General features: G+C 38.5%; 1 protein-coding gene across 2 annotated transcripts in view; it reads right to left on the bottom strand.

Annotated features, from left to right (window-relative positions):
• Positions 1-1,573: 1,573 nt before the first annotated feature.
• Positions 1,574-12,577, bottom strand: part of LOC108555118 (neurobeachin) — a 279,010-nt gene continuing 268,006 nt past the window's right edge. For both annotated transcript variants that reach the window (XM_017910640.1, XM_017910639.1), the window contains exon 2: positions 1,574-1,758. In XM_017910640.1, coding sequence (XP_017766129.1) covers positions 1,747-1,758 — 12 coding nt within the window. In that variant the 3' untranslated portion in view covers positions 1,574-1,746. The remainder of the gene's footprint in view (positions 1,759-12,577) is intronic.

The raw sequence follows: 12,577 nt of genomic DNA on the forward strand, positions 1-12,577 counted from the left end.
AAAAACTAATAAGAAAATTAATCAAACCGTCGTTAATTGTCTTGAATAATTTATGACCATATAAAACTGTGATCCTTTCGATATTTGTTGAAACTAAATATTTCTATGCATTTTATTATAAGATTTTTAAAAAGCTTCAATTTGTTATTCACAAATGAAAGTGGGAATTTATTATTTATGAAAGTTTTGTATTTGTAATTTAAAGAAATTTGTTTCATTTTTCTATCTACTGTCTATATTGCCAAAATTTATATATCGAAGCTTGAACTTAGGCAAGATTTCGAATGTACGTAAAATTAACGACGTTGGAATCACGTGAACGCTCAGACACGTATCGAAAACAGAGGCTTCGATGGAATGAGTCAGAACGCCAAGTGTACGTACATCGAACTTCGTTTTATTTATTCCATCAACATGATCGCCAGACGTAAAATGCGTCTACATGCGCGACAGTTACAACATTCTGGTGAATACTCGAGGAACAAGTCATATAGTAGACGTACATTATTCTAACAGCGATAGTTGTTGTGTTCAGCGTTTGTGTTACGAATGATAAAGTTAATAATCGTACGTGGTGAATGTTGTTGGAAAGACGTAAAGTAAGCTGAGCTGAGAATTCGATAATCAATGAAATTCCTTCTAATCCTCTCTAACTGGGGTTTTATTTGCTTAGGAGCTAAAAATAAATTGCTGTCCTTAGCAATTTGACATTTTGAACTAAAATCAAAAGTCGAATAAATATGATGGTGGATACGTTTGATATAAAAATAAAATTTCTTAAATAGGAAATTAATTAGTAGAAATGTATATATGAAATATTATTTTTAAGCTGTAACAATACTCAAATAACGTAAAATTATTGATACGCAACTTGTAAGTAATATAGCTTTGTAAATAAAAGGTTTATCTGCACGACATTTAGATCTTGCACTGTCAAATTGATGGGACTCGAGGACTTAAGTATTGGAGGTTGAAAGATCATTGGATATTGAAATGGTTAAAAAGCAAAGCTATGCATTGCAAAGAAAAAACAAGAATAAAAAGAAAGCTTTTCTGAATTTTTAAATTCTATTCAGCTCAATTCTAAGAGAAAATAAAAATAAATTCTAGAAAACAAAACTTTCACCTCAGAGCGTGAACCCAATATAACCTTAAATTCTACATAAAACATCCAACTCACCGTACGTCTTTCTCACAGTGTACGCGTGTGTTAACATACAAGAAGAAAAAAAATTTGCATCGTAAATCGGTAAATTCGTTTTACAATTCTTTCCATGCAAACGCCAGCGTCCTCTGCAATCAATGCACCCATTAGGGGTGCCGCACGTTAATCAAGTCACCTAACGACTCATTCGTTAACAAGGACGATTCACAACCGAATAACACTAAAATTGATTGCATCCTCTGGAAGATCTCAATTCAAATGAACCGAATCATCTAATTTTGATGTAAAATTTTAGGTTAAAAAATCGTTAGATCAAATCAGTTTGACAGATTTGATCGAGTTATCGATTTATACGGGCAGATGCGAGTAGTGCCGATCATCGATTGCAGACGTCGCTGTCCACGCGGTCGTTCGTGAAAGCACACAGTGAAAGAGTGAAAGAGAGTGATATGGTAAACGATTTATTTGCATTCTACGGTCGTTTACAGAGCGTTAACCGAGCCTTTGTTACGTGCTTCGGCAGCATCTCACCACATTCACGTGAATTGCATCTACTGAGGCCCTTCGTGATTGTCCTTGTGTCATATACGTACCTGAAACAGAAGAACAGGAAACAATTAGGACTGATTCTTGGGTTAGTTATTCTTAGGTGTTCGAACTTTTGTTATTCCATGCTTAGTACATTGTTAAGTATTTTGTAAGTCTTTTGTGGTACACTCCCTGCAAAATGACGTTTAATGTAATCACGGAACTAAGAGTTCCGAGTCGAAGAGACTCAGAATTAAGTCCAAATTTAGGAGTTGGAGAATTCTTTTTATCTAGAACATGCTCGAATTTGTAGATCAGGTGTATAATAGCGACACATAACATATTTGTGTCAAAAATATGTTAAAATACTAATAAAAACCGTCAATAGGAAAATGGTGAGTAAAAAAATTAAGGTTAATATTTAATCCAATAATTCAATATTTAAATTTCCTTCAATTTATTTGTGGAGAATATGTAGTCATACAGTATAGAATATCTAAAGTATTTTCCACACACATACGAAATTTCTCCGTCTGATCTACCACCTCACCTCAATCTACACACGTACCTTCATCCCCTATCTCGAAGTCAACGAAGACAGTCACGCGCGGAAATACTGTTATTCCCCTGCCCGACCGTTCGACATCTGTCTGAGACAAAAGTTCCAACAACTTTCACGATCACGCAATATCGCTGGCAGACAACAGACGCCGGCTGTAACGCAACGTTAATTGCGACGAGGTCGCGACTAGAAAAGGACTCGTAGTGGATTTCATTTCGTTGCAACAGCATCGCTGCATGGTGGTTACGGAATTATCACTGACGCGGTCATAAAGCGGTCGAGGGAACCGTTCCGTCGCTATCTTTACGAGCGAATTATGCAGCGCAGCGAAACCGAGTTCCACCCTCCACCACCACGCCCGGAACAACGTTCTTTGATGCATAAGTTCCGCGAATAAATCGTATAAATTCTCGCCGCCGGAGTTGCCACTCCTCCAACTGGTAACTATTTTTCAAGCACGTGCTTATAAGTTTTTACAAGTTCGATGCTGTGTCGCGCTACGACCTACTTCGACTCCCTGAATGGGCGAAATTGAACTGCGAGGTGGGCAGAAATTGGTCTTGTCGAATAGATGGAGCACTGGTACGCGGCTGGAATTTATTAGGGGTTAGGGATGACGTGTAAGGAAGTGAGAATTTTTGTTGTTTTGGGCTTGTAACTGTGAAGTTTATTAGGTTGTCCTGCTAGCTACTATTGAAAGTTTGACATCATAGGAGGTGAGAATGTGTTTCAGGGTTTTGAGGTTTTAGGTGTTTGGCTTGGTAATAGATTTTATGTTTGGTTTCAAGTAGGCTAGATTTGTGTTGGGTTATGTTTGTAGAAAGTGTTCTTATATATAATAGAAGGGTTACCGTACCTTTCTTTATCGGATTTAATCGTACCAGTTTAATAGCAAAAAGAAATGACTTCCTATCGACTATATTGCTAAAATAAAAAATTGCTCAAAAGTTACAATTGTGTGTATTAATAAAATGTGCACAGATATGTCTGCAGGAATTTAGTAGTTAATAAAACGAAAATATTGCATACATGAAATAGATGTGAAGAATAAATAACTTCGAACTTTGCGAAAAACTTTTCCGGTATTCTTGTTTTATTTTTGTAATAAATTTTCTGATAAATTTTCCACATCATCTTCTTATTTCTTAAAAGTACTAACTGATAACCTAGTCTGATATATTATGAAAAATTCCAAATAGCATAAAAAATATTTCCTTACCATGAGTCACACGATACTGTAGGCAAAGGGGTTACAATAACTTTTTTTATCTTATTATACGCACAAGTATTTACTCTATCATACTTTACTGAACTACCTGACCAAGTATAAAATACATGCAAACCCTACCCCACACTATATTCCTCCTTCACAACGTCAAGCCCAACAAACACCAAAAAATCCTCTCCACTCAATCGCTAATTCTTAGCCCAACTTTCCCTCAGAGTCATTCCTCACCTATCAAATTACGAGGAAGAAACACCAAACAATCTTACGATGATCAATGCGTTCACTATCGGTAATAAATTCACCGCAATCATATTCCAAATCCGTCGTTGATATTTATGCCCGTCCAGTCATTGTGGGTTCGAAGTGGCGGTATTGATGACGAGAATCCACCTGCTCCTACATTATTATCCCGTAATGAAGTTTTATCCCACGTGATCGACAGCAACGAATTAAAGAGCAGGAGGATTCATCGATCGAGTTTTATCACCCCAAACCAGAGGAACCTCCTCACGACTTCCTATGACTACGCTTCATCGAGACGTCGCCACTGACGCGCTTTGTCGATGACAGATTGCCAGGTAACGCAGAGTCGAGGCCCGTTTACTCATTCATGACCATTCACTGATTACCTCGACACTCGAGAAGAAAGGTCTGCCTTGGTACATAAGTTCATGAATTATGATCAGACATCGACCGCAGACTCTATCGCTCCCCCTAATTAGGCTATCACCTAGTTCAGGGACAAACTGTTGCTTCGTGATGAATTAGCGACTCGAAGATTTGGTCTGATCCTTTTTGTATGGTGTCTTGTTATGGCATTTTACTATGGGGTACTCGATATTTGTATTTACACTAATTTCGGTATTGAAACAGGAGACCGGACCTGGATCCATCTCGTACATAAGTAACTGATAAAATGTCAGTCACCTTCGAAACAAAGTTGCGGAATAACTTGATTTGCGACAGAAACATTTCTCGAGATGAACCAGGATCGAAGGATGAAGGGAACATTTTAACGTTCACGGGTGTGTAAGGTTACGTCGCGCAGTAAAGTTCCGAGGCAATCGCGCGGAAGGACAGGGCCGAACAATTAAGCGGTCCTTACAGACGGTCGAAGGGGCACGATGTAACCACGATGTTCCTTGAATCGTATCTTCACCGGGTCTTAATCGTTTAGCGGGGTTGCCAGCAGGAAATTGCGGTTGACAATTGATTTCGTGGCCTCACGGCGCCTGTTCGATTTGTCCCCGAGCTGCAGGGGTATCGTGAAATCCTGAGTGAAACGCGAGAATAAATCCGCCCGATTCCTCATGTAATTGGTCACGGTTCGTGTCGATCCTTCGCTTTGTCTTTCTGTCCTATTCTTCTCTTTTCTATCTCTTCCTGTTGGAATAATTCGAATTGATGGAGACGAAAAGATTAATCAATACTAGTAGCACTAAAAGGTATTAAAATATAGTGTAACCTGGGACACGTAGATTAATTTTTAGTCTAGGTTATAGGTTCCACTTCTGTAGGATTTCAAGTAGACAAAATCAATTTACCATTAATGATCTAACCTTATACCTAAAACAAGAGAAATTTAAGTACATCGTCGTCCAATGGCCTAATTCTATGACAACGTACTATACATGATCCCCATTACCCCACACTTATAAATAACTTCACCATAACAACCGAATCCCACGGTCCAATCTCCGTACACAAAGCAACCTAGCAGTTGACGCGACCAATATCTTCAAAGCGTATCCAGGACAGCGTGGCAATGGTACCAGGTTTGATGGACGGATGAAAGGATAAAACGATTACTCGAGGTCTCTGTGAGATTCGAGTCTGTCCCGATCTCATCGCGGCTCGTACAGCGTTTATATCAGGTTTGTCCGATAATTGCGGCTAGGAGTCGATTTCCGAGCATATGAGCCGTGAAAATTTGCGGGCGGCGTCGCGTGCAGGTGAAACACGCCTCCCACCATCATCTAGATGGCGCGTCAGGTCGTGTCCGTTTCTAACGAGGCCACCGGCTAGGCCGAATTCTTCGCGTGCCCCGTGCCGCGAAATTCGAGGGAAACGAGAGTCTGCGTGTGCAACCCGGCCACTCTCTCCAGCGGAATCCGATTTCCCACCGCGACCAACACTCACTCTAAAATTCCACCTCTCTCTTTCGTGGATGATCAAAGGAATGTGGGATAGAGGTACAGATGTGGTACGGATAGTAAGATATGGAAATTCGTGATCGACGATTGATACGTTGGAGGGTAATAGTAATTACGAATGTGTTAGAGGTGTTGGTGGAGAGGAGTTGGAAAGAGAATGCTCGAGAGGGAGTGTGAAACGATGGTGTTCATTCGCTTTTGATGTAAATGTGATGGATTCTTCCTTTGTGTTTGTTTTAAAGGAATTTTTTATTTAATCGAGCTTTATTCAAGTTCAGAATGTCAGATTGTGTGGGTAGTTATGTGATGCAGTAGGGAATTTGACGAGTGTACCGGAATTTGATCAAATTTTTTGGATACCTCGGTTGCAATAATAATTTGACTGATATGTAGATTGTGTGACCTAGATTGCCTACAAACGCATTTGTCTTTTGCTGATGTTCTGTTTTTTTCCTCAATATTGTTAGATATTTTTATTGAAATGCAATTTGCAAAACAATGCAGAGTACTAAAAAAGATTCGGGAAAGTTAACGACCTACCAGACTCCTCAATCTCGACTTGAGATTCTTCATAAATATTAATTTGTTTTCAGATTCTACTCTAACAGACCACCCCACTGATTTCCCCTAACCTAATACTCCATTACACAGAAAAGTTCTAGCAAACTAACTCACACATCACCTGTCACACATCATCCCTCTCTCGACCGAAATCCACTTATTTCCCCATATCTCTTATCCCTAACCCCTTTGTCTGACAAAAACACCCCGAGAAACGCAATTAAAAGGTCCGTGACCGTTTTTCTTGCCACAGATAGTTCAATAAATGGCATTCTTGCCTCATGAACTGAAATAGATTGTTTTCACGGGAGCGGAAGTGGTAGGGATCCTAACGACAGTTCGTCAGCGGTTTTTCTCGCGCCTAACCTCAATTATATGAGATGGAGCCACGCGGAGCAATTAAGCAGACTGGCACGATCAGCTGAAGGGATTTGAAGCCACGATCTCGACCGTTACATCCGTGACGCCAGTTCAGTGGACCAGCTTGGCTGCTGAGAATTGCGGCCAACGATTGATTCTACTACTACTCAAGCACCCTTCTAATTTGTTCTAATGCTACCTGTGCGTGAACCGTATTCTTGTTTCAACTGATAGTATCCCGACGGTGTGATAATCGATCGGATAGCCAAGAAAGATTTATTCTCACGGTGACGTGACCGTGGTCAGGAGGAATTAAACGTAGTCGAATCGGAGATGCTTTGGACCTGTTTCGAATATGTGCGTTTACGTTTTAAGTATGCATTGTGGTGAAGTTTATTGGTTTAAATTTAGAAATTTAGTGAGTTAATTTAGAAACAAGTGGGTTTGGAGGAGACAAGCTTGGAGGGGATCTGAAGTCTTGAAGCAATGCTAGGGTGTGATAATAATCCGAAACTGTTAGGAAATATCGATTTTGAGGAAGTTTTGGAAGCTGATTTATATATAAAACTGGATTATAGTATTATAAAGTTGGGTATTTAGCTATATTAAAAATAATGTTATTCCTTCAAGTACCACTTGGAAAGTTCCACATTCTTGAGTTTCATAACGAATATTCGCCCGTATGCGATACTTTAAAAGAAATAAAGAAGAGGAAAGAAAAATTGTTGTTCACTTCTTTCTTTTTGCGTTTTCTTCTATTTTTCAATTATGTGCTCATGACAGAATATCCCTCGAAAGGGTACACACGGTATGCCCATGATGCGTGCCCCTTTGACTTCCACTCTTCTGTCGTTCCCTTGTCATCCTCACGACTCCATCAATAAATCATCGTGACATACACGTTTACTACACGTGGAAATGTTCACGTTAAATTTGGATCACTTTTAGTATTCTTGAATTTTCTTACTGTTTCGAGCTGTTTCGTTAGAAGATAGAATAACTCTCACATTTTGCATATGAGAAAGGTAAAAATAGCTAAGTGATTTTCAAAAACTGCTTAAATTTCTTTAACCTTCTACTTATACAGTAGAATCACAACTGCTGCACTAATTATTCATCACAATTCTTGTACTCTTTAACATCCTCTGTTTCTTTGCTCTTGCTAGATGGCGCCCTCGCAGTCTGTACTTAATGATTACACAGTTCACTGTCGACGTCCCTATTATATAAACTACGATTTTAAATCAATTACAAGAATTTTTAGATTTTTTTTAGATGAATTTTTAAAACATGCAGTACCTGATTATTTAGTTATAGGTATCGATCTCTTGTCTCTTAGACTATGGAATGCTAAAAATTGACAGATGTATCTACCTAAGGATCCTGTGTCGTGAATTAAAATTCTTTTAATTATTAAAAATCGGTAACAATAGATATATTAATGCTTCGACCACGTCTGATGCGTTAATGAATGTTTGACCTAATTAAGCGCTGTGAAAATTACATGTATTCGAACAACTATTAAAGCCATTAATTAAACAGCCACGTTTTATCGATTCCCACCCTTCTCGTTTGACGTCACGTGTTCAAGTCGATGACCCGATAAACTCGCATCGAAATTTCTGCATTATACTAAATTCTTAAATTCCTTGCTATTATACCTACCATTAAGTTTACAAACATCTCGCGACCTCCCCCTTCCCCTGAAAGAAATAGCAGAACTCTGAGAGAAGTTCGTCTAGTTAATTTAACTTATCTGAGAATTCAATTCGATAATGAAAAATAAAACGAAAAAAGGGGAAAGAGAAATCCGCTTTTGAAGATCTGATGCTTTGAAGAGCAACGGTATCTATTGTTCGCGCGATGGGGATTATTTTTCCTCTACAATTCCCGCCGACTGGAGCGTTACAAATAATCCCGATGAAAGCCTGATCCCGTCGTTCTCTTCGCGATTCGTGGGCAAACGCAACGCGCGGGCTCGTGTAATTCGCTAGAACCATTGTGCTCTGCCGAAATGTCCAACGCGAGATCGATTCAGGGGATATAACGAGTGCCGCGTTAACGGCGGACCAATTAAAATCTACATTCGAATGGAAGTGGAAGGGGAAGAAATGAGGAGATAACGGCTGGGTTTAGCGTTCGTTTGACGATCGAGGGAAGGAGTGGGACAATTGTGTAGGTCGTGGGTGATTATGAAAGTGGCCTAAGCTAGTGCCCCTCGTTCCGAGGATATTTAAAGCTTGCTCAATTAAAATGCAGAAATTAGTGAGTAAAAATAATAACTAAATTACGTAAAAATAATTAATTTTTGTTATACCGAGTAATTATTTAGGAAGTAGATGTATTTGCGTTTCGATCATTTTTAAACGTGGAATTTAGTTATGCAAATTGTTAATCTGTAAGATAATCACAAAGGCGTTGATGCTATTGTTTGGAATTCTCTTCATATTTGTGGCAATATCTGTGTCACAGTAAGTATTATTAGTTGACTGGTTTGACGGTCCTAAATTTATCACACGAAGTATAAGCAAAATATACTAATTAGCTTCGGGTTAATAAAATCTAAGAACCATGTTTAAAAAAAAATAGTTTTTGCTATATGAAAAGGTTCCCTCGTGATATTATATAAAACAATTGTAAAAATTGAACCAAAATTAAAATAACGTCACGTCGAAATTAAGTCACGTGCACTGAGGATTATCAAATGTTTATACTTTCTACGACAGTTACTCACAAGTATTCAGGTTAGGGGGTGAAACTGAAAACATAGAAAATAGTCGGGCCAGATATCGATTTTCAGATAACCGGTGACACGTATACCCACGTCGGCATTAAACATCCACGCGTTCTTCTTTTTTTCACGGTCCAAGTCATTGTTTACCTCGCACATTGTTCATGGTTCTGCACGCGTCTGCACGCTGACTCTCGCAGCATCCAAGGTAGCTACGGTAGTGTGGAGCTTTTGTGTTAAATGTGCCCTTTACATTATCCCCTTCGTTGTTCGGATGACACGCATCGAATGGTGGCTATTGTGCTTTCTCGAAACGCTGAACATTGTATCTTACAAGTACTGGATCAGACACGAACGACTCGCAGAATTTCGTGTGAGTTTTCAATGAAGAGAGGGGAACAAAGGAAATAGCAGAAGCTTCGTTCGAGAAATTGGAAAAGATAAGATGAGATAAAAGTATAGGTGGATGTAAGTAATGACTTTGTGGTTGTTTCAGGATGTCATTAATTGAATATTTATTGTCGATACCTAAAATTTGTGGAATTTAATTAGGATTTGATGCATTATTAACTATGTGAAAATAAAAATTATATTGTACTATAATTTGTAGATTATATTATTAAAATTTAACGAGAAGATTATTATGTTTCCTTAAAGTATCTTCAAGGTTTTTTTAATGGATTTTTAAATTAGAATTCGCTTTTCTATAAAATTGAATTTAAGATTAAGGTATGATTATTTGAGATTTGTACATAATAAATTAATATAGATAAATGAGAAAATTGTGGTTCTTATTTAGAAATGTGTTTTCGATTGTAATTTGAGTATTTTTAAATTATTAATTATGATCTATAATTTGGCATTTCTGTTTTAAGATATTTGAATGTACAACCAACTTAATCGAAATTAAATCCTATTTTTCCACAAAGGAGGTAATAAAGAGTAATAAGCAAATAAAGAAAGAATGAAATTAAAGTGTCCAAAGAATTACAGTTTTTAACTCAGAGCCAATTGCATGTTACACGACAATGAAACTTCAATTACGGTAGCTAAAAGCTCAAGTTCCTAGTTATAAGTTTTCGATAGCATTACTTTAATAGCATCCATTCTCCTGGTATTGTGGCAAGCATTCGAATTTCAATCAACTAATGAGCGATCAGCTTCGAATTGCAAAACTATTGTACCAATCATTGCTACCGCCTTGTCATTATATCTTTTATCGAAGTTAACAATCTACGTTTGCAATTTCCCAAATTATTCCTATTAAATAACGGTAATTTTCACAGGCAACAATTTATACTAGAGCAAAAGGAACCTCTTTCATATTTTTCTATGATAATTTTACGCCCTGAGCAATATACTTCAGGTATCAACGAATAAAAGTTGTCAAAGGTTTCATCAAAGGTAAGCCTTCAGTTTTCCCAAAATAAAATTCGCTAATATTCAGAAGAATCGTTTCATTTCCATGTACAATATTTAATTCCACGGGTTTCATAGAGGTCTTCGTCAAATAGAAGGTAATAATTTCCGCGAAACATGTTACTCCTCTGAAACGGCTTTCAAATTTCCCGCTCGAACTATCTTGATGCATGCGTGCTAACCTTTTTCTTCCGAAAATTTCGTATTCTGTTTAAACGATTGCTTATAACAATTTCCATCGAAACACTCTTAAGTTATAATGTTCCTCTTGAGACCATTTAAATTTAGACTGCTATGGGAAGGGGATGAGCTACAGACAACGAAAAACCTTTGTAGATAAAATTTTCGAATTTAGTTCGTGCACCGATAGTGTCAGCCTCCTTTAACAGCTTTGAGCTTAAAGCAAGTTATTAAGGAACTGATGAGTCCTGGGGTCGATCGCTTTTCTTGGAACAAGACTCGATGATCTCGCAGATTCTATGGAGATGTAATCGCCTTAAAACAATGCCTACCTAACTTCACCGTCACTAGTCCTGGGGCAGTTGCAAGGTATCGTGTTACACGCAGGCCTACGAGAAATCTGATCGCTTTGAGAAAGGAGACTGGTAGAGTTTGTGTTCGATAGGATCCATATAGTGCTTCTTGTGAGAATCGGAAGATAGAAGATTGAGGTTATAATATTGATCGAGGTAGATACAAGGTTTGGATACATGACTTAATTGCGCGTGGAAGGTCATTTTTACTGCGAGTAAGAAGGTAAAGGTAACTGAAAGTATTTTTGTACTTCCAAATCATTTTACATATCTTGATCTTTTATAATTTCTAAAAAGTACTACCAAGTTTAAAGTATTCGCAGTCTACTTGGTAGTACATAATTTTTCTAAAAGAACCGTTATCTAACAATTATTTTTTACTCACATTATTTCACACCAATAATACTCTTCGTCCAACACATGTACCTTTCAATCCAGTGATCGGATCGACAAATTTACAAGTAAACACCACAGAACTCAAACGTCCATAAATATCACTGCACCAATCCATCCAACCTAACCAAACACCCGTAACTACCAACGACAACGAAGCACTTAAACGTTAACAATTGGCCAATCAATTACTCTTCTATCACGGAAACGAACATTATCCTGCACGAACCCTGCCCGCTCGACCGACATCCCCAGTCTCAGTGGGCCATGCACAACGCTGATGTCCTCAGACACATCATAAGCTTTGTACGAGAATTGGTGAACGTGTATCTCGGGCGTCGGCCGCATTCCTCACGCAATTTCAGCGACGTCTGTCGTGTAAGCTTTATCAATGCAATTTAGCCGAGATTGGCCGGGAATCTTCACCAGGATGGCCACGTCCAACGCCTGTTCATTGTTCCAGTTTCATGAGGACGTACGATGCATAATTGTCCGAGCATCGTCGTCGTTGAACTCGAAGTAACGAGTCGATCCGGGTGAAACGGAGCGGCAGTTTTTCATTAATAAAATGGTCCGCGAGATGGTGTTGCTGTACGCAACGACTCACCTTCATTTGGCAGTGTTTTGTACAGATTCGTTCGAGTGTTTTTGTTCTTACTTCGCCTTTTTTGTACAGCATTCGTTGTTCGTAAGGAGAATCCAAACGCGAGACATTTTCAGTCGTTCGTGTCAGGGGACCTGACACGTTTATCTGCGACGAACAATTGAAACCCTGAGCTATTTCGGGTGGTTCTCAGGGATATTTGCGTTTTGAAAACAGGGAGTGTTATCTAGAGAGTGAAGGTTAGTGGAAGTTGTTTGGATGAATGGTGATGATGTGTGATGATGGCGCTGTTAAATGGAATTGGGGGACTGCTTTTCTTGCATGACCCCATTTTGTTGGT

Source organism: Eufriesea mexicana, unplaced genomic scaffold (assembly GCF_001483705.2).
Source record: "Eufriesea mexicana isolate 0111107269 unplaced genomic scaffold, ASM148370v2 scaffold76, whole genome shotgun sequence".
Classification (NCBI taxonomy): domain Eukaryota; kingdom Metazoa; phylum Arthropoda; class Insecta; order Hymenoptera; family Apidae; genus Eufriesea; species Eufriesea mexicana.